Here is a 26,498-nt window from a genome sequence, read left to right on the forward strand (position 1 = left end):
GACAAGTTTACTTCACTTCCTCTTAGGTTGGTGTGTTTTCAGTTGGGCAATATCTCCCGTTAATTTCAGGGTTTGCTTCAGTTCCTGTTAGTCGAGTGCTATAACTTGGTAGGCTATGGTTAGGTCTGCCAAAACAAATGGAGTAAAGGCAATTTTCACACTATTGTGTTGCGCAGCTGGATATCGCACTCTTCTAACTGTATTTTAAAAGGGGGTTTTCTTTGATTTATTATTTCACAGGATCAAGTGATGTATTCATTTCTGCTCCTAATCATTTTGATCGCAACCTCTATTTGTAAAGGTAAGTAACATTTTCATATGTGTAATATTTCCTGTGGTGTTTGGTTACTGTGTATGTTTAAATGTTAAAATTGAGAGGTGCTGACTGCTTAAACACAGTTGAAGGGAAATGTGCGGTGGTTTGTTTTGGTTTCATTACAAAATGTTCTCTAGTTTAAGGTTGATGGCGGATCAACCGTGTTTAAGCATAAAAATGTATTTAAATCAACTAGAAATCATTACAATTTGCTGGAATCTTTTTTCCCCCCATCAAGCCAGATTTTTAAATAACGTTTTAAATTACATACAGATGTGTCCTTTGGCGTGTTCATTTATATGAAACAGTTTCAAAATCAGATTAATATTCTATTGGTGATGTTTCTATTATATGATAGCTTTTTTTCACAACAAGCACGAATGTCCAAATCGTAAAGAAATATTTGCATGAAATTCAAATATTATAACATTTCTTGCTCTCATGTTATGGTTCTAATAGACAATATGAAGTGTCTTGGGTGCCTAAAAACTACTAGATACTAACATTGAGTCCATATAGTCCTCCTTCTGTTATTTTTGTGCTTGTATTGCTTTAACTTTTACAAAGCCCTTAAATTAAATCATATTACTTTCCAGAGCCCTGGAAAAGTGAACCTTAAGTTCAGAGAGTTTTTTAAAGCTTATTTTTCTTTACCAGAAAGAGACCACAGAACTCAAAGACGAACACACAGTTTGAAGATTATCAAGTTAAAAAGCTTTATGGATCACCTTTTCACACAAGAAAAGCGCCGTGCTCAGTAAATGACCATTAAGAGACAATGGAAAGGCTGTGTCTATGGTTTTGTATGATCCCAATAAAACTGAAAACTCACTGATGAAAGAAAGAAAAGACTGTTCCTAAATTAGGTTATCACGATAGTTACTGTAACTGGTGACCTCACATTCTCTAGTAGCAAACATCATACTTCCTAGTCAATTATTTAGATTATTATAGGTTTAAAGGAGCGTATTGCAAACACTATTACAGGCTGGCTTGCTGTAGGATGTATGCTATGCTTGGTGATGTTGAAATAAAAAAAATGGTAGAAAAACACTGTGGCTACTTTCCAAAATGATATTAAAGGATATGGGAATTCTGTATTCCCGTCACACACACACATGCGCGTGTTCACACACACACACAAAGCCCCCAATCAATTCAAGGGGTAGGGTCTCGAGAGCCATGGGCATCAAAGTGTGTAGTTTGAACTTGCTTCACACATATTAAAATACACTCTGCATATCTCAAATGAAAATATTTTGCACTGGAATTTGGCCAAGCAACAGTGCATCCTAAACATCAGGGTTTATGACAGGCAGTTCATTGAGAATAATGAACTTGAGCTCTGCTACTGTACAATTTGGCAGCAGACAGTTTGAGGTGGTTTGTGAGGACATTGCAATTCCAGCAAAAGTGTAGTCCCTTTCAGTGTATTCAGAGCATAGATGATGGCTTTTACAATGGCTGAGTTAGAACAGGGTCAGCAGTCACTCTTGGCTATAGGGATAGACTCCACAAGTCTGTCGTCTATACTTACAGACACCCAACATTCCTTCCTGATAAAGCCCTTGACCACAGTGGCATGGATAAACTTATCTTTAACGGGTAAACCTGCGCATTCTGAGTGCAGTGTTTTAGTGGGGTAAGAGGGTACTATAAGATCTTTAAGATTTGATGGTGCCTCATTCTATTCTGGATTTTACAGGGCAGTCTAATAATAAGGAATTGCAATAATCCAGTCTTTTGGAAGCAGAATTTACCTGAATTTAATCGTATTAATGTGAGGATTGATACAGTTTGGAAACAAAACCAAATATGTACAAGTCCAGATGTGGATGCAGCCGAATTATTCAGGAGCACAGAGGTGGAATATTTTATACTGTTGGAAAGAGCAGTGGTCTGAAGAGTTTTCCCAGTGTGAAAAAGGAGTACAAGAATAGACAGTAAACAGTGTGGTGCTGTGGTATGATTACGATTATGATAAAAACGAATCATCAAAGAGCGCATTGTGTTTCATCCAAAACTACTCAATTTTGGTCTATTGAAATGACCATCAGAGTAGAAAGCAATACAGTATCTCATCCTCTTGAGCGGTAAGGAAGGATGAGTGTTTCCCTGTGTGACTGAAACAAATATATATATTGTGCGAGAAGCTTCATGGCTGCCATTTTCTGCCATGAAACTACTTTGTGGTTGTGGTAGTAGTTGAAATATCGTCCTCAATACCTCAAGATATTTCCTCTAGAAAGAATGAAAACAGGCTTGCTTTATTCTCAGTTGTTTGACTTGTGGCTATGGGATGAGAGATGATTCTTGAGAAAAACAAAAAGAGAAAACAGAAATCATACTGATACTGCCACTGCTTTTGAAAGACTCGGAACATAACTTGTTGTGCTGTTAGAGCTTTGATGCATGTAATGTCATATAAAATATATAGTTCATGTGAAATTAATGTTTTTTTTTTCTTTCTTTCAGCAACAAAAATCTGAAACATGCATTAGTTTTGTTCACTGTAAACCATCACATCATCAGTTAATGTTACTTTCTGAATGAAATATATGTGGCTAAATGTAATGCTGTGTTACATTATCAGAAAAAATATTACAATTATCTTTAAATTCTGAGATGTTAACTGACATTACCATTCCCTACAGGACAGCATGAGAAAAAATGTGACGTTTTCCCCAAAGATCAGTACATTGAAGTGGGATCTAATGCCAGCATAGAGTGCCAGAGTTGCGGACATGGCAAAATCTTTTGGACACTTAACAACCAACGCGTGGATGAAAGCTTGTCAAACACTATCAGCTCCTCACGCACATCCCTAACACTGAGGAACTTCACTCACCCTAGTGCCACGTTGCAATGCCACAGTGTCGATACTGACTTAGTCCTCGGAGGCACCACCATCAAAACATACTGTAAGTGTTCTTGGTATATTCAGACAGTCAGACAAAAAGGTCTGCCCACTGTACTGATAACTCCCAGCAAATTTAATTTAATAGAGCTAATTTTAAACCGAGATTTTCAGTGTGTGGATCTTTCGTCTACCTTGAGTTTGGATGTGCATATTCTTCTGTACTAGTACCTATATTCTGGAAGTATGGCTGTAGATGCTTGTATGAAGATTAAATACAGGACACTGCTGACGTGCTTTTTTTCACAGCAAAACCCAGCAAAATATCATGTACCTGGCATTATGAAAATCAGATAAAGGGAATGGGTGTGCCAGAAATGTTAACATGCAGCTGGGAGCATCAGATGAATTCTCCACTGAAAATAAACTACACTGTGCTGTGGTGAGTTTCATATTCCCTAGCTTTTGTGAATCTTAATGCAGGGACTTTCATTTGTCTTATTGATTTTTGTATTTAATGTAAAACATTTATTTCTTTCAGTGCCAATGCCTATATGAAGAAAAACTGCAGCTCGAATGTGAAAACATGCACATTCCCAGAAATGGCTGATAAAATGGTGGACAATATCAGTGTTACTGTGAGAGCTAAAACTGCTGCTTGGGAAGTTTCCTCCGACCCTCAAATATTTAATCGCTATCACATATGTATGTAGTATAAAGAGAAAAATATGTACCTTTTATTGATTTCTTTTTACATTTCTGCATTTGGATAATCTGTCATCATTATATTCTCCTTAGTGAAAATTGCCACTCCAAAGTTGAAAGTAACTGCAACTTCTAATCATCTATCGGTTGCATGGAACCGGTCAGCTTTAGTGACGAAGTGTGAAGTGAAATGCATCAAGGTATGTCCCTCTTTTTCACCAGATGATGGCAGTTAGCATTTGCCATTGTGAAACTGTTAAAACTACTGAATAAAACAACAATTTAATTGATGATGATTACAACTATACCATGACCAAGAGATATCACAAAGAAGAGTTAGACCAAAAGTATTGTAAAAATGAATTGGTGCAGTAATAACTGGATTTAAAAATGTAAAAATGTATTTCATTGTCCATCATATGGATAAGAAAAAGGAAATATCACACAAATCAATCAATCTAGTGAACCTTGAGTTTATAAGAGTAAAACTAAAGATTAAACTACATAACAAATAGCCAGACAGTGAATTGACAGTTCCCTAGTATGTGTTCATTTGTCATGCAGGGTTAAAAATACAGTACATCGATAAATATGGGTTTAAAGGTAGAGTCAGTCATTCTGGAGAAAGATCATTGATATTTGACGTTGATTTCTATTAGTTCAAAACCATGTCAGAATTCTGACTTTAAAATCTGAATTCTGAGAATAAAGTCAAGTATGGGTACTTGTAAGGCCTCATGCTGAAGAGGAACCACATGCTGACGGAAATTATTGGATTTAAGCACATTTTTGCTTGTTTCAGGGCTCCCAGAGGAAGCCATTTCATTAATGGAAGAGCAAAAAAGAAATGTGTGGGTTTGGTGCCTGGCGTTCATAAAAACAAAGAAAAAGCTACAGATATGAAGGATGTGAAATGGAGACAAGGGTTAGCTGGTTGCAAGTTTACTGGCCATTATGGTTAGAATTTAATGATTAGCCTCTGAATAGTAAGTAGGAACCACTGCTTGGCAACAGACTCTCGCTCTGTGCCAGCAACAGCAGAGAGAGGCAGCTGCAGAGCCAGAATACTTACATTTTCACATGTACCTCAGTGAATTAAGGGTTTACTTTACTCAAGCCAGAGTTGCTGATTGTTTGCTGTAACAGTGGAAAGATTAATCAAGATGGTTTTGGTGAATTTTACTTTGTTTCTGTTGCTATAACTTGACAGGTTCTGCTCACTTCCTACTGTCAGTAATTACTGTCTATCCAATTCAGCTAGATAAAGAGAGATACGTTAATTCAGAAGACATACAGTCGAATTTGTCTGTTTAGTAAGAATAACAGGAAGCAAACCCGTCACTTGTCTCCCAGCTGAAACTACAGGACTAGTGGTTAGTGATTAGAGTTCAGTGCCTGGAGAATTTTGGCTAAACAGCTAGCTATCAATAATTGGGTGACCAGACGCTCAATGTTTATTACTACCAGTGGATAGTGGTCCATTCCGTCTCTCTGGACTGTATTTTTGTTACCACGGGGTCTGGCCATAGTCATTTTTACAGTCATCACTACAGGAATATTACCCTGTTGTCTGAAGGGTATTAGAGTGTCATAAAGTAGTGTCATAAAGTGTGTGGAAATTTGGTAGGAGTTACGCATTCCTTGGAATCAAGTATCTGTCAAGCCTCAAGTAAAATAAATAATATGAGTTTTGATTGCATTGAAAAATAGGGTTTTAAGAAACACTTCCTGAGAAAATAAACATCAGAATGGAATGCACCAAGGACAACACATCACACAAAGAGACAAGAACAACACAGACATTGTCCATTGGCTGTGATCTCACATCTCAAGTACTTTGATCAAGTCAGACTAGTTCTTTTCTCGGAACAGATGAAGTCTTCTACAAATAACAATATTTCCCACTGAAATGTAGTGGAGTGGAAGTATAAAGTATTTAATGGAAATACAGTACAAATACAGTACAAATACCTCAGAATTACTCACTCATTATTAGTGTCATTTTATGTAATCACTGTTAGCTGTAGCGTCACACAATCATTCATCAATCACTCATTTTGGACACAATCGAAACAGAGGAAGTGATTCAGGTATCTGCAGATTTTCAGGTGAAACTTGAACAGCAACTGCTATGGATATATAGTGGACGTTGCTCAATAAATCCAAATGGCTTTGTTTATCTTAAATGTTTCCAATGAATTGTTTCCAATGAACGTCAAAACGAGTGTAGCTGTTTTTGATTTTGCCTGTTTACCCTTTTGTTACAGGCTGCCAATGAGCGAACTCCAGAGGTGAGAGACATATGTTTCCTTTGCAGATTAAAAGAATGCATGTTTGTTTGGTTTCCAAGCGCTCCTTGATGCTTACTCACAGTTAAGCACCAAGACAAAGTTGGATGTATTGAGTTTCCAATCATGATTCCGCTTTGATGTTGACATGAATGAGAGTAGCATTTCCCCTCATATTTGCCATCCTTATTACCAAAACATGTAATTTTAATGAAACAAAGCTGTGAAGTCTTTGTGAAGCACAATATGATTGTTTAATATGTACCATAGCAAATTACTACAATTCTGGATAAGGATAAAATATAATTTCATTAGTTTTGGACTTTGGTGTCCCTGGAATTTTAACAGTTACAATTTTAATGTTTCTAACCAAAATCTTTCTGTTTTTCCTAGTGGGTACTCAATAAGACTCTTAAGCCTGAAGATAGTAGGAATGTAACAATTACACAAGTGGAATCTTGCGCTTACTACAACATTTTAGTCCGCTGTGCTTTGGATCAGGCCCCCTGGAGTGACTGGAGCCAGGAGAAGATTTTGACCAAACTAAAAGGTAAGAACAATGTTTACTGCACTTATTCAGAATATTTGTGTATGTTTGACTGTCACAATACAAGATCCATAGATGGCATGTGAATTTACATTGGCTATAATAATAATGATCAAGGCAATGCTGCTGCACAACTGTTGATCTGCTCTCACAATCCCAGTGCCCATGAAGAACACACACCTCCACCTTAATATTGTACATTGATAACAACTTAGGGTTTGGCTGATGAGCTTCTTACCCAACATTTAATTCATAAAAATGAAGAATATGGAGTTATAACCAACCAGTCTGACTAGTGTAGAGGTGTGTGCGGTTACACTGTAACAACCTGGTGTCATCAGCTGATTTAATGAACAGTGAACGGCTGTGCGTAATGGCACTACGCTCTGTGCATCATCTCAGAGGCTGCAGATTTATCAACACATCAATCCTACAGTATAACCAGCTGTAAGAATCACCCACATTTATTAACAGAATAATACAGAAGTTTTAACCACAGATGTTCAGATGCTATTTCTTGTTGATAAAACCACTAAGTGGCAGCGGAGTGTCTTTCCTCCAGATGCAGATGTGGTTCTGGGATCTATTCTCCACAAAAACACCAACAACTGGCTTTGTTTTTGTTCTCCTCCCTTTGTTTTTGTTCTCCTCCCGTCAGGTCACTGTGCATAGCTGCACACCACACAGACATCGTGGCGCTTTGTTTTTATTTATTTATTTTTTAATTACAACTTTGGTTCTCTTTAAAATTGTTTTGTTCAGTCATGGAGTAACAGGTAAACTCAGCAGGGTTTTAATTGTTGAAAGTATCTAAACCTGATCCGTGTCATCTCAATAATATGTGTTAAATATTGTTCAAAAACTATTTTAATCATGTTAACCCCTCATAGAGTTGTTAGGACTGTCCGCATTCTCATTTAATCAGTCATTTTTACAATTAATTAAATATGATAAATATGATCACTAACCAATATGACATGTATTTTTTTTAATATGTTGATGTAATAGGCTACTTTTATTTTTTTGCATGTTTGTGTGTTGCACCGCCATATTCAAATCTTGATAATGCACCCCTTAAAGAACCGTGAAATATGTGACAGTGATTTCATGCTTTCCTCGGCCTTAAAATAGCAACACTCTTACAACGGCCAGACCACACCTCATTTTGAGATCAACACATGTATGGGCGCACAGACTGGTGCAAGCGCATTTGCAATCGAGACAATGTGGGCACAGGGCAAGAAAATTAAACTGCGTCGGACACTAACAAGGACACACCGAGTGCAAGATGGGGCCCTAAAAATCAATTATCAAAACTTTTCTGTATTTTCTGTTGATGACTAACTGACTAATCAGTTAATCTACTAATTATTTCAGCTCTACTATTTTGCTGGATTTCTGTGTTTTGAACATAGTTTTTTATCCTTTACAGAGAGCGATGTCAAGTTGCATCTGTGGAGAAAGGTAGCCGAACCAGGAAAAAATGGAGTTAGAAAAGTTTACCTCATGTGGACGGTAAGAAGCTCTCACACAGATCTTTTAAATACATTTTACAACTTCATGTCAGTACAAGGAGACATGCTTTGTACATTACTTATTGAGCTTCCCTGCTTCATACTGTCTACACAGGAAATTCCTTCAACATGCCAGGGCACATTTACCTACACTATCAAAGTAAATCATACAGATACTTTGTGTGGCAACACTACATGTGATATTGATGTGAACCAAGATGCATACAGACTAAATCTCACAGTCTTCCATAATGAAGTCTTGCTTGCAGAGGAATCCGTTTATGTTCCAGCCATTGGAGAAAGTGAGTTTTAATGTGACTGATTATGCTTTCCATAGTGGTTAACATTATTTATGTTGTTATATTGCTCTCATTTTTCCTTTAAAATTTTCCCTGATTTTGTATCAATCAACTTGCCTCTTTTCACTTGATTTCACTCAGCAGGCCTCCCTCAAGTGACAGACATGAAGGCTTCAAGCCTTGATGGTGTTGTTCTGGTCAGGTGGAAGGCTCCTCTTGAACCTGTCAGTGGTTACATGATTGACTGGACCCACAATGGAAATCAGTACTACTGGAAGCAAAGCAAATACACCAACATAACACTGTTTGGTAGGTCGGAGAACAGACATACAATAATTGATGGATGGCAGATGGAAAGATGGCTTTTGAAAAAAATGTTTAATAGGGGTGTGATGAAATCTCACAAGATTAAAACGTGGTGACATATCTCGTCGAGGTGAGTGCGGTCTCCTGAAGCAGTATTCAGGGGGCACACACCAAAAAAAAGGTTTACAGTGCTTGCATATACTGTATATGATAATTCATACTTAGAAGGTAGAACTGAAATGACATTCATTACAAGTTAAAACATTTCAAATATATCATGTCATATATTTCATCATTGAAGTTTTCTTAAAAAGTAGTGGGCACATTAGAGTTTCTTAAAAACTAGTAGGACTTGAATGTGAATATCTCAAAGTCAACTGAGTCTTAACTGATTTGATAACAAATCATTCCAGTGACATATTATTTAGAGGTACAAAATTACAAGATGTTGATGATACAGTATATGCTGTAAAAACCAAAGATGAACAGTGACTCATAGAAATATCACCCCTCAGTTGTTCGCAGCTTTTGCAGTGAGCAATGGGTTAGTTTGCTTAGTTGTTAGTTTTGCTTTTAGTTTCATCTTTCATCGCCTGGATGTTGAAAATAATGGACAAAATGGTAAAACACTGTTAAAAGCTGCTCTGTAATGCATTAGCAACAGAGATCATGTTTTGAGTTTCCGAGAACTGTCTCACAGAGATGGTAAACAGCGCAGAGTGATCTTTTGCTTTTCCATTAAATCCATTTCAATAAATCAAAGGAAAGTGGCAGCACTAATAGAATCCTGTTTTTCACAACTCTGTGCCCTTCTTTACAGACCTCCTTCATAAGAAGCCGTACAACATTACAGTAACTCCACTCTTTGATGACAAAACAGGTCAAGGCACACAAGCCCTTCAAATTTGCTCCAGATTCGGAGGTAACTTATTCTTCAGACAGATTCTTCTATTCTGGACTTCTTTCTCTTACCAGTCTGATTTTTTTAAAACATGGTCCCTACAGATCCAGGAAAGTTCATCAAGATTGATATTTATGCTAAAGACAAAAGTGCCACGGTCAGCTGGAAATTGGAGTCAGAAGAATGCAGTGGTGTCGTTGTCAACTACACAGTTTTCTACAGGGCAACGGAGGGACCACTGCTCAGTAAGTCCACCACAGACAGAAGTTTGCAAAATGGTTTATCTCCTATAACATTGCATTTATGTTTTTTTTTCTCTGGTGCTTTTCTTCTAGATGTCACTGTAGATCACACAGAGCCGAAAATCATTTTGACAGATCTGAATCCAGAGACAGAATACAGCGTCTATGTTGAGGCCATCGCTCTTACTGGAACTACCATAAGCAGTGAAACGTCCTTTAATACCAAGAAATTTGGTAAGAAGTTTGTAAGTGCTACTAAATTGAAGTGGTTTTTCAATACCAAAACCATAGACTATAAAAACTAATGGACCTAACCACCATGACATCTTCCATTATTTTATGGATTTGTTGTGGACATGAAACCTCAAGTTTGGCATTTTGACGTCACCGCCTTGGATTTTTGGAGCCAAAAGTGATGAGAAGTGACCATATTTGGACGACAGGGTGGAGTTGACCCGTACACTAGCTGCTAGCTTGATAAGCACAGTGCATGTATGTCTATAGTTAACTGTGATCATGCTACTGATAATTTTCACAAGCAAAAAATGGGCTTAAAACCATTCAAACAAAATGTACTTACCAGATGAACTGAACACCAGACTGCTTAGAGGATATTTTAGTATAACCAAATGCTGAACAAGACTTTTTAGGTGGCCAAAATGTTGCAAATAACTTACATGCACTGAAAACATACCGAAATATCGACAGCTATGGCTACGCTATACTCAGTTAATATTACGGTTACACCATAGTTACGTTATGTAACTGATGATGTTGCTGTGATAGCAACTTGTTAATTACATTGTGGCCATACCCTAAAGCTTACCCTGTTTTAAAGTTTAAAACAAAATTAACATCATACTGTACTATAAAAAATAGCTAGCTAGAAACTAGTGATTGAGACCATAAACTCATTAAGAGACTGTTTACTGAGGTAATTAATTAAGAGAGAAGTAGTGAAGTCGCCTACTGCTGGACATTAAAGAGAATGCGGGGCACTTGTTTCACTTTTCAGACCTGGAACTACCTGCTTGATCAAAAGAAATATTAAGCATATTAGGCATTTGACTGACTAGCAACAGCGTGACAAGTTTGTGAAGTTGCTCATAGCTCCAAACAATGTCTGGCTGCTCTAGACATGACATCTGGCCTGTCTCTACTTGTACTGTAAAAATGCAGCTAGAAAGGGATGGTTTAGGCATGAGACAACACTCTCAGATGCATTTCCTGACTTGTATAAACAAACATTTCTTGGGAAGCCTTGAGTCAGAAACACAAACCTTTCCTTCTTCTTAATATTGGCAATTAGTGTTATGATATGATAAGTACATCACTACAAGCACAGATCTGATTGACAACAGCAGCTTCCACAACTTTCTCCTGGCATAAGAGCCAACAACATAAGCAATAACGGTGTTAATTGAGAAAAAATATTCTGTAGCCATATCCATAAGTTCTCCACACCGTTCAGTGAAGGCAATAAAAGGAGTGCCACTGTTTGTTTCTGACAAACTGAAATGTCTAGCACTCCAAATAAGTTCTTGAACACCAGGCGCCAGTGTTATGAAATGAGCTTGTGAAATCAAACTACTGTTTTATATCTAAATATAGTCTAATATCATATTTAATGTAGTGTTTTTTAGCCATTGACTTTAATACAGTCTGCCATGTTTTAAGTTTGTGATTTTCACAAAAAGGTTTGGATAAGGGTTGTTCATTATCAAAAAGTGCATGAGACTGTCCCATTATTTAAAAATAAAACATGTCAAATTGTTAAATTATCAGCCACATGTGCCAAGATAAATTAGAGCCACAAATGTTATTACTTATATTACTGACTCATAAAATTTCCTGGTAAATCAGCTCATTACTTATTCATGTATGTAATGACTCATCTACTCACTACATACCAGTTGCTTAAAACATCATCAATGATCATATCTTTCCCAGCAATGATGAAAAAATGTTTTATGCAGAAGTACATTATGTACATTTCTTTTAGTTCTGGAAAAATGTATTATTATTCAAGCTAAACAATCTACTGTAGCATAATTCATTCTTTCTTTGGTAGACCCGACGCTCATCACAGCACTTGGTGTCTGCGGAAGCATCATCATACTTGTTGTGTTATCTCTGGGATTATGCTGTGCTATCCAGTAAGTTTCTTTTATATCTTTTATGGTCACTGATGATGTGGTGTGGATTGATTTTTGAATCAAAACTAACTTAAACTATGACAATATCTTAAGATGTTTCCTAATGATTTTTTTAGGTGGAAGAAATTCAAGGAGAAGCCGGTGCCTAACCCAAGCCTCAGTTCTTTGGCATTGTGGACACCGCCAAGTCATCAAAAGGTGAGTCAAAAGCCAGTGACAACCTCACTCCCAGCACATTTTATGTATTCAGTTAAGTAATATTATCTGTGAATTGTATACAATATGAAACATGAAAGTTAGATTCATTATTTATTTCAAAGTCTTCTACATAAGTCAAATGTGAGGTCAGTGAAGTCTAATTTTGAAATCTGATAAGTGTGAAAACATGAACAAATGGCTTTAGATGGAAATCACTACACCCGTCCCGTCATTTTTGTTAGCTGAAAACCACTGAATTATGTCTTCAAAATCTACACCTTACAGTTTTCTGTTAACCCTTTCAATGTGCGTGTGTGTGTGTATGTGTGTGTGTGTGTGTATAAATGTTGTGATGTGCCCACAGGGAACAAGCTCCTTCCGGCCATTCAGTAATCCATCTGAAAGCTTCTGTGAAAGGATTTTTATGGAGGACACTGAGATAACTTCCACACCTAAACTAGCTACTGGCTGTAATCCACGCCTTAACCCAGCCAGTGACCAGAGGGAGGAACATGCTCAACCAGCCATAACTCCAGCGGCTGAAATACAGGATGAAAGGCCAAATGAATCTGTAGAAACTCAATGTGATACTCCAGAATCCACAGCACTGCTGTCTTCAGACAAATCTTTAAACCCATACCGCTGTCAGAGCTCTGTGGAAACTCAACCCCCGAGAACCTCTAAGCAATCTAAGCATCTGCTTCCAGAGAAACCGCAAGAAAAAACAGCCACTGTTTACGTCACTTTGGATATGTTTGAACATGGCCAGGGTAGGTAAGAAAAATAGAGGCAGAATTCTAAGTTGTTCAGGTTTGATTAAAGCAGCAATGATGTGTGGTGTCTTGTTTGGAATGAAAGTAAGGAAGAGTGATTGTAACATTATGCTGTTTCTATCACTTAAGTAATACAATGTTTACAATGTTTTTGTGTAAATAAGTACTTGTACATTTTGTCGCTGTATATTCTTAACTGATACAAATTGTGTACATTTATTCAGTTGCTGCTCTATAAAGTAATGATTTTGCATAGAACAATATTGAGATAATTGTATATGTCTCTGGCAACAGTTTCTGGTTTGATTTGATGCAAAGTCAATGAAAAAACTTTTCTTTTTTCATTTTCTGTACTGACAACATTTAGACCATAATGTGGAACCAACATTCACCTCTCTTAATGAATTCTTTTTATTTTTAGAGTTTTTTTCTTTTAACACACTAATGACTCTGGTACCTGTGTTATGCAGCAGTGGTTCAAATGATAAAACAAACCTGTATATACTGTCTATTATAGAATCCCATGTTTGCTCAGTGATAGCATGCTGAGGATGAATGTAAATGGTGAGACTTCAGTTTTGTTGTCAAAATAATGTTAGCTATAGGCATTATAGGGCTAATAAAACTATGTATGTTATTATAAGGTACGTTACCTTTTTGTTTTTACTGATATCTGCACTTGTAATATAGTAATAAACTGCTTACTTGAAACTAGAAAAACAATCACTTCTTGTCGTTTTTCCTCTATGACATGGCATCAAATGTAAAAATTGCATAAGCTGTGTAATAGTGTAACATTTCATGTTTTCCAGTAATTAATACTGTGAATATACCTGAGATAATATAATTCCTTTTGAGTTGGGACATGAATAGCTACTGATCTCCACTCAGGCTGTTCATACAAATCACATAATGCTTCAGTTCTTAAATTTCTGAAAGATATTGCAACATTTAACAAATATTCATCAAGTGAAGTACCTTTGAAAACTGCTATGAAATTTGTATACATTTTGAACATATGAGAGCACTAAAAACAAACAGCCCGGGGCTTCAGCACAGATATCACAACAGCATAATAATAATAATAATAATAATAATAATAATAATAATACTAAATAAATAAATAATATAAAATAATAATAACATAAATGATGTGCAAGAACATTTTGAAAATTAAAAAACATTTTGTGTTGAACTGGATCTTTTTCATTCTTAGAGTGCAAAATGGTTTTAACTGCTTTTAATTAATTTCAAAGAACAATAGCATGTGACTGAAGTATTTAGATATCTAATTTTGCTTGCAAGTAGATCATGTTAATTATATTGCACTCATTAGCTTTATTTTTGAAGAAATATATGTATACAGTATATATCCAGTAATTAATTGGTTTATTTAGGTTTTTAAAAAATACAAATTTAAATGTATTTAAATTGCAAAAGCAAGACAATCGAAACAAAACAGTATAAACATCTGCAAAAACAAAGAGTTTTCAAACGTTTTTTCTCATAGCCTAAGTGACATGACATGTTTGTCATTTTCCATAATGTGAAATGTAAATGTAGCCTAATGAGAGAAAAGTGTAACAATTAAAAGGGTCAGAGTAAAGGGTGTTTATGGGTATTCATGTGTATGCCTCAATGTATGTATTTGTATTTGCACGAACACAAAACAAACAAACACAAACACACACACACACACACACACACACACACACACACACACACACACACACACACACACACACACACACAGAGATAATACACAAATAGCCTACAGGAAAATCTTTTAAAAAACTAACAAAAAACACCCAAAGAAATAAGATAAGTAAATAAATAAAAAATATTACATGTTCATAAGTCATAGGTTCAGAGTGTTGATACGGTAGAAAGGCACCTTTGTGGCTCTTTGTATGGCTTAAAGAATGCAAGGAAAGGCAGCAAACTAAGAAGAAAATTGCGTTTGTGAATATAACATTTAGCCATAAAAAGTCTAAAAACACTCCTGTACAAATACATGAAAATTGGGTTGTATGACATTTTTCAACTTGGAAGTTTTCATAAATACAATTTTCGCGGTCATGTTTCAAACGGATTTCATAGTTTGGTGTCCCTCCTCGTATGAACCACCAGATGGCGGTACAACGCAGGATGCCGTCTAAACTAAAGACATAAACAACCAGAAGAAGCAGGCTAGCTAGTTTAGCCTCAGCTAGCTAGCTCGTTTTGCGACTGCTATGGTAATGACGTTATGCTAGCTACTTGCTAACAATCTGGACCTACTTAAAGCTGATAAATAATAACTTCATATTTGGGATGCTGTTCTGCTATGAGTCGTAACAACATATGTTTCGTGTAGATGTTTGTCGGCCCGTCAGGAGGTTCGTCGGGCTCAAACTTGGTGGATGATTTCCCTGAATTATTAGCCAGAGGGCCTTGAGTCCGCGGTGCTCGAGTGAGCCAGAGGTGGGAATTACCGCGACCTCACCGGGAGTAGCATTCGGCCACACGGATAGTGACGTTTTAACTATTACCAGCGAGTCACTGCACCGAATCCTCTCTCCCTGAACATGTCACACACCGGAGCCCCTCCTCGGTGGCGGAATTGCCCCAGAAGAGGACAACCTGTGGCCGGTGAGTGAAAGAGAGCACAACGTTATATTAACGAGCTTCAGTCAGACTGTGCTAATGCTACCAGCTACCTAGTGGGTGTCTTATATTTATCACAGTGCATGCTGCTGGCACAAGTGGAAAGCTCACGTCCCACTTGTCTAGTTTGCTAAACGCTCTGATTTAACAAGCAGCACGTAGCTATTATAAGTAATTCACACGTAAATGTAAGAAAAGCATCACAACATGGTCATGGAGAGCAGTGAGGTCCAAATTGATATTATTATAATTGAATGAATTGATGGTTGATGTGGATTGCACAGCCGATTTTACGAGAGGAGACCAACTAACTAAAGGAGCTCAAGCGTTTTAAAGAGTGTGTGTGTTTAATTGTTGCTAGGCAAACTTAATTTGCCATTTTTCTGAATGAAGTTTGTTATGATTCACATTTGTTTAGCTAACTCGGCACCTGTGGCTAACGCGCCGTCAACACTAAACTCTCTGTAGACATGCTTGTTCTTTTGCTCTCGTTTAATTATTTTTGGGCTGTATGTTTCGTTCATTTATTTCTCATTTTAAGAAAATGTATTTGAAACCAATCACTGGACTGAACTAGTTCCGTTGTCGATCACGTGTCCAAACAAACTGGAGCGATAGCGTGGCTTCACTGTATGTGCTATGCAGTGTGGTGGTCGGTTTTCATTAAAGGATAGGTTCATAATTTTTTAACTCTGACTGAAAACAACAGTCAGCTGCCCAAATGACCACTGAAATACGGTTTTCTTGTCATAGTCATTCCTCCTGTTCGTACTGACCATTAGGAGATCCCTTCACAATGCACTTCCAATGTAAGCGATAGGGGATACAATCCACAGTCCTCCTCCTATCTTGTCAAAAACGTATTTAGAAGATCCCCCTATTTGTGACTATGCTTCCACAGCAGCTGAATAGGGAAATACAAAGAGGGGATTTGTTTCTAAAAAGATTGTAAATGTGGCAAATATCCACTTGATATCACTAACTCAGACTGCTGAAGCCTCATGTAAGTTAAATGTTTAAAATGTGTTTTTTCACAAAATGACCGTGTGGACACACTGTGGATTTTGGCCCCCATCACTTACATTGAAAGCACATTTGAAGGGGATCTTTTAATAGTCAGTATGGACAGGAGGAATGATTACAGAGAGGAAAACACTCTTTCACTGTCTATATGATTACCTCACTGTTGTTTTAAGACAAAGTTAAAAAATTGTAAAACTATCATTTACTTACTTGTAAGGCCCATGTCTACACCAGATTTGCTATGTATCAGTGCAGGAGTGTAGCCAGATGTTGAGTTTCAAAGCACAGCTGGAGACGGTGGCACTTTAAAATATGACAGGGACACATAGCACTAGTTAGTACACACAAATGGGTCTGGATTTATGAACTGACTGATTTTGATATGCCACCAATTCAATTTGTGTGTCTTTTATGCTTTATTTAGCACACACACAGCATGTACTTTCTCCTTGGATTTCACTTGGCTGATGCACCTGTGGGCAAGCCTGATGGGGATTCATCAAAACATTTAGATTTGATTTGATATGATAAAGTGTATGTAGTTTCACAGTGATATATCACACGTCATGTATTGGAGGAGTAAAGTACTTGAACACATTTATGAGTCATCTTTCTTGTATCCTCCTTCAAGCACTGATGTTTTGATACTAAAACACCTTTGATTCATTATGTGTATTTTTCCTCTAGGTAAATTTTTGCCAATGAAAACAATGTTGGGTCCCAGATATGATGACCAAGTAGCAGAGGAGAACAGGTTTCACCCGAGCATGCTGTCAAACTACTTGAAAAGTCTAAAAGTAAGTAACTTCATGGTGATTGATACTGACTTAATTTGCCAGTTAAGTGATATGACATTGAAAATCCATGATATGACACATCATTTTGTTTTCTTCTAGGTGAAAATGGGTTTGCTTGTAGATTTGACCAACACAACTCGCTTTTATGACCGCAACGACATTGAGAAGGAAGGCATAAAATATGTGAAGCTACAGTGTAAAGGGTATGAGTAATTTTACTGTCATGAGCTAAACTAATTGTCCTCATTCAGTTTGCTGTAGTGCATTCAGTGTTAATGTACAGAGACTAATGTCATTCTGTTTCTTTTTAGCCATGGAGAGTGCCCATCAAAAGAGACAACTGTGATGTTTATCCGGCTCTGCGAACATTTCATTGAGAAGAATCCTACAGAATTAATAGGTAAGGAGTCCTTGGCTTAAAAGTTAGTCTCCGAAAGTTACAGATTATTCCCTGACCTGTGAACCTGTTTTGAAATCACTCTTAAAACATGTCTAAATTACAAAGACATTAGAACAGTAGGATCAGAACTGTTACATTTAAGGGCCATTTACACCAAGAATGATAACTGTAACTACCGCAAAAAACAGTGTATATTTTGGGGGGTTTCATGCTAGGGAAAACGCTTTTCTATTAAAGACTGGTTTATTTAAATGCACTAGTAGTTATTCATTTATAAACACATACGTTTATACTTTTCAATATACTTTTATTTGAAATGGAACAAAACACATATTACACCTGAAACAGTGTGTCTGCTTAATGGTTAATGGTCCGGTAATGATTTACTTAACTGAACTGGACCAGTATATTAACTCAGACCAGGTTTGGGTTAAGCTATAAGTTTCAATTAAATCTTTTAAAAGAACATAGTAACTTTACATAGTAGATACAGTGTGTAGCTGTGTGCTTACTCCAGTCACAAAAACTCGTTATCAGAGCTATCACTGCCTTAATATTGTGCCTGAGTCGCTGTAAGGCTCACCAAGCGCACTGTCCTCAGACTCTGTGTCAGTCCCAGAGTCAAACAAAGTATCATCCTCTGTTCCATCCAGTGGAAAAACAAAGTTAGTGAATCTTTTAGGCTTCAGATCTGTGCTCATACTGTGTGTCACTGCCACAGCTCAGTAAAAGTTGTTCAACTGTGCGCTTTTGCATATCACGCTTCAGCATCTACTGCTGTCTTGAACCAGTATCCCGAAATACTTCTGATCAACAGACTGAATCAGCACCTGCCAGTGATCCCGTCTGATTTTCTTTTAAATTAAATTGAATTTACATTAAATTTTCTGTACAACACACAGCATTAACGGGTCACTGATTTTCATTAACTGTCGACACAGCTGGAGCGCACAGCTTGACACCACTGTTTATAGGATGTTATAGTTCATAAGTGTGGACGCTCACATCATTATGTTTATAGTTATAGTTATTGCGATAGTTATCATTCTTAGTGTGGACAGAGTTTTACAGACCTATAATCCTATCCAGATCCAACCTCTGTCTGTATTATAGTGGTGGATAGGACACACTGGTGTATAAGACACACCCTACTTTTCAAGGAAAACACTGGTTTTTACGCTATATAGTTTTAAAAAGTGGATGGTGGAATCAACACAACAACTATAACGAGGATGAGAGGGAAAATGATATAGTTGGATCACTTTCAGAGCAAGTTGATGAACGACAGAAAGACTTGACAGTCAATCAAAATCGATCCTCAAAACCATACAGCATGACATAATCTGCATCCAGCCTGACATTTCCAGTAAATAAAACCCTGTATGTATCATCTTAATTCTGAAAACTGATGACGACTCTTATTTATTCATATTTATTTATTCTATTGCGGCTTTGCTCTTTTCTCATCGCGGACTGTCTTGCTATAAATAGGAGCAGAATGTCACTGAGAGGATTTTTGTCTATTCATTATACAATAATGCTTGAACTTGTTCTCAATTAGAAAAAAATGGACAAAGTTATCAGCCCTCCTTGGGTTCAGATCAGTTGTCATACTGTGTGTTATGCAACAGCGTAATAAAAGCTGGTCTGACTTTAATCTTTATTTAAAAATAGATTAAGTTCTTAAGAGATCTACTAATATTTAGTTGAATAGCAGAGAATAATAGACTTTGGACATTTTTCCCTTGACAGGTCAAACTCAGTGTTGTTCAATGAAAGAAAATGATTGGATCAGTGTGCCATACAGTAAAAAGCTTTTGGAACTGAAGTGCCCTGGCTGCCCATTGGTGTTTTTAACAAAGATGACCTCTGCTCACAGGAGAAGTATGAAAAGCAGAATTTCAAGATGTCGCTGTAAATGTTTGAGTTTGCTCAGACTGTTTGAACTGCTTTGACTTAATAACTAATTTAGACTTCTCTGTGTTTTAACAGCCCAGAGCTTTTAGTCCTTAAACATTGAGGCTTCTATTTATTTCTCTCAGCTTGGATGCCTGAACAGTATCTTAATATGATGACTTACAATGCCTCTGCTTTCTAAATACATAAAATTAGCTGTCTCATTTTGCAGTAGACTATGTTAAACTGCCCTGCGGTGTGATGTTCTGTCTATTCCTGAGGGTTTAAACATCCCTATAAATGTGCTTGCTTACTGTGAAGCTGAGTTCACTGTGACCATGTTATTTTAAGATATTGTGTCCCAATAGTTTTGATGTGGTGGTAATTGTGTTCTACCTCACTACAGCTATTTTTAAAATGTTATTCAGAGCTTAATAATGTCTGACACAGAGCAGAACACACAGGCAATACAGCAGTCATCTATCAGGGCTCAGTTTAATGCCCTTTTTAAAAAAAAACTTTTTTTCCCCTCCTTTTGTTCCACACATTACTTCCAGATTTAATGAAAAGCTTGGTGCTGTATTTGCAGGTATCTGAGGTGGAATTTAAACTAAATTTAAGTTAATTCTCTGACATTTATACTGACATATCTGGTCATAGAGTGCAGGACTAGACTGGCCTATTAATAGCATTACCCAACATGCCCAGCAGAGGGCAGACTTACTCTAAAAATGAACTGGTCCAAAAGTCAGTGAGATTTTGTTTTATATTTTGAAAGTACACACTCACACCCTTCTTTTCAGTTGGCAGTTATAGAGTCTATAGTGTGCAGGTCATTATTTAGTTTTTTTATACATTTATAGGTTATATTAGAGGTGGGCACCGAGGCTAATACCTGGATAAATATGTTTGTTGTAAAAATTAAAAGTGTGTAGATGTTTTGTCTCAACTGTTTTATTAACCATGTGGAAATACTGCAGTAATGGTTGCAAGTTACATAGTTTCCATTGATTGATTAGTTATTGGGTCTATAAAATGTCAGAAAATGTGGATCTCCCAAAGCCTTAGATGCAACGTCAAATGTCTTGTTTTGTCCCAGCCAACAATCCATAACCCAAAGATATTCAGTTTACTATTATAGAGGACTAAATAAAGCAGAACATAGTCATATCTGAGGAGCAGGAACAAGAGAATTTGGGAATTTTTGTCTTGAACGATTAAAGAAATTATTTCCGCTCTAGTTTCCATCACAACTGGGAGACATCTCTCAAAAGTAAAACATCCCACACATTCAACTTTGACCATGACTTCTATTGACAATGTTATTTCAGCTTTTTTAGATGTGTGTGTTAGTGTCAGATATGTGTTTTGTATCCAAATAATCTATGTCTGCATCTTGTCTTGCTCTTATACTACCCCATTCAAGGTTTTGGGTAATTTCTTCCCACTTTGTCTTATTTTTTAGTAGCTTCCCTTCATTTCCTTTTCAGTATATAATAATGGTTTGAAGGATAGAAGGATATTTTGCTGCCTATAAGCATCCTGGGAGACATTACCAAACACTGATATTGAAATTGGACTTTCACAGCAGAGACAGCAGGGTGCTCTCTTACACCTCACTCTAGCATCATGTAAATCTTGCTCAGATCTGCTCTTACTTACTGACTGCTGCCTGTCTCCTAACTCAGATTTGCTTGAACATCAGAGCAGAATGCGTGAATGTCATCTCAGCAATGTCCTGTTTTCAGCCAGCTGGTGATTAGGCTTTGTTGTCTCTGTGGTACACATGTCCAAATTAGACAGTTGGGCTTGTAAATGTGATCCCCATCTTCTCATGCTCATTTCACCTTCATTCGAGCTTGACGTTGCCAGGCAAACTTTCTATACTGGGGAAATATGATCGTCAGAGGGTTTTTGTTTTGTGCAGTATGAACTGCTGTATACCTGCTGAAGAATACTTGTTTGTGACAATGTCGCCTTTCTTTATTACAAAATTAGTTGGATATTGGTGTTTTTTGCTTTTTTTAACAATGAACATTTTTGGTCTTGCTTGAAATGGTGAACATATATGATGGAACTCATCGGCGGGGCTTTTTGTGCCTTCAGGGAATCTTTGCCCCCCACCTCCAAGTCCGATCCACTTGAATGGTATGCTACAGTTAATGTGGCATACGATTTCTCTCTGTTTTTTGCTTTTTCCCGTGCCTTTTTCATCCTCTTTTTACCGCTTTGAATGCATCACCCAGCTTTGGTTTTCTTCTGTGTGTGCTGGTGTCAGACTGCTATTTGATGTGGGTGTTTAAAGGCAGAATCGCCCTCTGAGGATAGAGGGATCTGCCTAGGAGTCTTTTGAGCTTGTGTGATTTGATGCTTCTGCTCAAAACACGGATTCAACCTCGGTACATCTCAAAGAACATGGATGTTATTGATGTCTGATGGGAACACATTGGATAAGATGGTGCTGAACCACAGGGCTATTGATATAATAACGCCTCTCACATTATGCTACATAAAATTAATTGCGTGAAGTCGTTGAGCATAGATGGGACGGGAATTAGATTGGAATGATGTGTTGACTTTAAGTATATTCTCCCATCGCACTTCTAGAAGTACTAAATGTCTTCATATGAATGTAAATTTATAGTGGGATTCTGAGTTTTGGACCTCCTGTGCTTCCTCTTTTCTTTCTCCTAAAGGTGTTCACTGCACGCATGGCTTCAACCGGACAGGCTTTCTGATATGTGCATACTTGGTGGAGAAAATGGACTGGAGGTAAGGTCTGACCCACTTCGATCACTCATACTGCTGGAAGTAGACGTCTTACATAACACCTACCATACACGGTGCCCCCTGCAGTCAAAAACAACATCCCTGCCCTGCCAGTCTTTTTTTAGCTGATAATCTCATCTTCTCATGATAGTTCCTGTTTATTCAATGGCACGAGAAGTTGCCCTGTCAGTACAAATCAACAAAGGCTATACAAAGAAGCTGGCTAGTTAGCATTGACCAAGCTCATCACCCCACAACAGGGATGTTAAATAATTTACAACTGCTGAAGAGAGGGGGATGAGGATGTGTCTTTAGTCAGAGGTGGAGCAGCAGTCTGAGAGAGCAAAATCCCTGGAAGCTACCGTAGACATGTAGGCTGGATAAAAACCCTCCCACCACCCACCATTTCCTGTGTAATAAATATTCTCAGAGCATTAGATTCATCCTGTATCATGTGTTGGAAGATATTTCCATTCCCCCAAGGAAACATTTGTCTATGTCTCATCCCATAGACCTGGCCAGTCAGAGACCTACTACAGTGCAGAATTTTAAATACCTTGGTGTTTATCTTTGTACCCACCTCACGTTTGAAGAGCACATCCAGAGACTTATACAAGAACTGAAAAAGAAAATGCGTGTTAACAGACAGATTTATCTTTCTTGATGCTGTCATACTTTTAAAAATGTCATCCTTTCTCCCAATTTGGTGTCTTACTACCTCAGAGCTTTCTGCACCAACAGTTAGACTCTATAGACCGTAGTACATTCACAATCTAAATCTAGTGGTATTAATTGTACTATTAACTTTATTTTCACCATCTTCCCTTTGTTCTGTTTTGCCAACATGTCGTTCCATTAGTAATGGAAAAATAACCAGAGATATTACAAATGAACTGAACCATGTACCCACTTTTCATAACAACTATGGCCCAAGGTCGTATCTTCTAATTGCTTGCCTCGTGCGATCAAAAGTGCAAAATTTTAAAGTCAACAAAAAAAATTACTTTTTTGTGTGCACTGTAGTATACCGTACATATCTAGTATATAAATCACTTGTCCTGTGTTCTCCTTAAAGACAAAATCAGCAATCAGAAGGGAGACATTTATAGTTTCAATTCTTTGCTTTCATGAGCGTGCCCCCAAACTTTACATTATTTCGAAAAATACCATTTTGTCATCTGCATACTTAGATGGAGGCCTTATTTCAATAAAGAAAATGAAAATGCATAAAAGAATAACATGACATTCAATTGTAGGCAGAGCAGGCGGTCACACTGAGCCTGATAGCATCCTGCTACACAAAACGAGAGCCACACACTCTGAACAACAATCTAAATTAGCTTTCCTGCTAAAGTTTCCTTCATTTAACTTAGAAACATGAACACATGTTTTATCCTGCACCTTACCTTGTTGAACAAGCAACAAAACAAACATTATCTGGGGAAAAGTGCACTGCTAACATCGGAATTAATATATTTGTCATTACAGCTCAAGTTATGACAGTGATAAACAGATTACATAAGAAATCCAGTAATTCACAAATATCTCTGTATAATGCATAAATATGACTCCCTTCAATGAGATTTCCACTTAAAAGTTTGGTCATCTTCACAGTGTTACAAGTAACCCCTTTTAAAAGACACCCTGTATATGTTTTCTGGCTCTTATCAGCGTTGAGGCAGCTGTAGCTGCTTTCAGCCAGGCCCGTGCCCCTGGGATCTACAAGGGAGACTACCTCAAAGAGCTCTTTCGTCGCTATGGTGACGAGGAGGACGCGCCCCCTGCCCCCGCGCTGCCGGAGTGGTGCTTTGATGACGATGACGGGGAGGTGGACGACGACGGTAATGCAGTAGGCCAGGAGTCGGGGCCCAGCTCCTCTGGGTCAGCGCCCGGCAAACGTAAGAAGGAGAAGCTAAAACTGGTAAGACTTCTGGGGAGCTCCAGGAAATGGACTGTTAAGTAGAAAATCTCTTGGTCCCTCTCTGCATGACATGGGTCTCATGCAGAGTGATGTAGAGTCTATAGGGAGGCCTCCCAAGTGATGAGAGCCTTATGTTCAATTATACGTATAAATTCAGAGAGACATGGCACTTTCCATCTTCTCGGCTGCTGGGAAAGGTATAATTTTGATTACATAAAAGCTGTCTGCCTTTTTTTTCATGTGACACTTTAATCACCGCAGTTTGGTGAAATTAGAAGCGTTGAATCATCTCAAGTTGCATGTAATTAGGTTTGCTGCTATCGACATTAAGCTGGTGCTCTCATCCAGTAAAAGAGACCTAAATTCAAATTGTCTCAACAGCTTTACAAGCAGTTGGTGTAGAGGCAACAGCAAGGCAAAAAGTAGCAGAGCTGAGACATTAGAAATAAAATAAAGAAATAGATTTGACAGTTCAACACATGTACTAATTACAATCACATCCAAATACAAGCTCTGGATATTTATTCATCAGGGTCCATGCACAGAGTTTACTGAAAACCTGAATCAAGGCAAATCTAATTGTTCACAATATGATGCAGCAGACAGGTCTAGAGGGAAGAACCCAGAAGAGAAAGCAGCAGCAGCAGACTGCATTACTTCACTGCTATTATGGAGCACTGTCTCTTGGTTGAGTGGCCGGCTCCAGAGTCAGACTGGTTGGCAGCCAATTGGCTGTTTTAAGAAGAGACATCATAAATGTGCTTGGATGAAACACTTTTTCTGTGTTTCTTAACATGAAAAGTAAAATCACTGCTTAGCCACTTTGGATAGCACATACTGAGACACAGTTTGTGTAGTGATCTCTGAAACAACAAGGAAAATGTTGACCCCTCCTTTGTCCTCCATCCTTAGTAAGGGAGAGGCAGTGAAAGGAATCAGATTCCTGTCTCTCATGGACTTCTGTGCACTCTGCTTTAATATGGTTGAACCATTTAGAAGAAGCATTAATATATAAAATATAATAGCTCAAGATGACCACCCATCAGCTCAGATTGCACATTGCCGCCAGTTAGGGTTAGGTCATAATCTAGTATTATCACATATAAACATTCATCAGCATCATATTGAGGTGATGTGGTTTTATCATATTATCATTCCACACACACTTTGATTAGCAAATGTCAAAACATTAACTTAGGTTAAACATAATGAAAAAAATGCACTGCAGAATTTCTGATAGCCTAAAGTGACACCTTCAAATGTCTTGTTTTGTTTGCCCAACAGTCCAAAACACAAAGATATTAATTTGCTATCAAATGTGACAAAGAAAAATGGAAACCACCAAATGTTTGGTGTATTTTTTAATTGGAAAAATGACTTGAACTTAAACCACATACACTGTTCAGGTCAAATCTGACCCATTTCAACATTTCAACATAGCTTGAAATCGTATGACTTTTCCCAAAGTGACCCAGAACTGGGGGAAATGGAAATACTATTCATTACTATTTTCAGGGGTTAAATTTTAACCAGTGTTTATTACAACATTAAACAATTATCACTCAAATGTTTGAGGATCAGAAAAATAAAATAAAAAAATCAGAAGGCATTTCTCAGTCACTAATTTTTAATGACTGATGAGGTATTTGAGAATGTTTCACTACATTTCCAATTATTTAATCCACTAATTATTTCAGCTCTAAAAAAACATAATGCTTTGGTGTAATATAAAAACTAGTATGAAGCTTGATCTGATGTAGTGCAGAATAATAGAAAACAGTCCACACTGCTTTGGCTACATGTTCTACCAGGATATGTATTGATTTTGGAAAATATTATATTAACATAAGGATTCCAATCATATCTCCTCATCCCTGTTTTCAGTCCATTTTACTATCCCTGGCTTTAAAATTCATCTAGTTACTGATTGATACAGTCTGCACC

At 37.4% G+C, this 26,498-nt stretch overlaps 2 protein-coding genes across 2 annotated transcripts in view; both read left to right on the forward strand.

Moving 5' to 3' along the window:
• Positions 1-113: 113 nt before the first annotated feature.
• Positions 114-13,257, forward strand: LOC128376861 (interleukin-31 receptor subunit alpha-like). Its single transcript, XM_053336716.1, has 16 exons — positions 114-301; positions 2,971-3,237; positions 3,483-3,615; positions 3,715-3,878; positions 3,972-4,073; positions 6,144-6,169; positions 6,560-6,716; positions 8,146-8,228; positions 8,343-8,529; positions 8,671-8,835; positions 9,653-9,754; positions 9,838-9,978; positions 10,069-10,209; positions 12,047-12,131; positions 12,248-12,329; positions 12,694-13,257. Exons 1-16 carry the CDS (start codon positions 250-252, stop codon positions 13,105-13,107), a joined length of 2,301 nt encoding a protein of 766 aa, XP_053192691.1. The 5' UTR covers positions 114-249; the 3' UTR covers positions 13,108-13,257.
• A 2,080-nt stretch (positions 13,258-15,337) lies between these two features.
• rngtt (RNA guanylyltransferase and 5'-phosphatase) overlaps positions 15,338-26,498 on the forward strand; it is an 85,925-nt gene continuing 74,764 nt past the window's right edge. The window contains exons 1-6 of the mRNA XM_053336966.1: positions 15,338-15,733; positions 17,459-17,568; positions 17,668-17,771; positions 17,880-17,968; positions 22,561-22,636; positions 24,305-24,554. Of these exons, the coding sequence (XP_053192941.1) occupies positions 15,670-15,733; positions 17,459-17,568; positions 17,668-17,771; positions 17,880-17,968; positions 22,561-22,636; positions 24,305-24,554 (693 nt within the window). The 5' untranslated portion in view covers positions 15,338-15,669. The remainder of the gene's footprint in view (positions 15,734-17,458; positions 17,569-17,667; positions 17,772-17,879; positions 17,969-22,560; positions 22,637-24,304; positions 24,555-26,498) is intronic.

This window comes from Scomber japonicus, chromosome 17 (genome assembly GCF_027409825.1).
Source record: "Scomber japonicus isolate fScoJap1 chromosome 17, fScoJap1.pri, whole genome shotgun sequence".
Taxonomy (NCBI): Eukaryota; Metazoa; Chordata; class Actinopteri; order Scombriformes; family Scombridae; genus Scomber; species Scomber japonicus.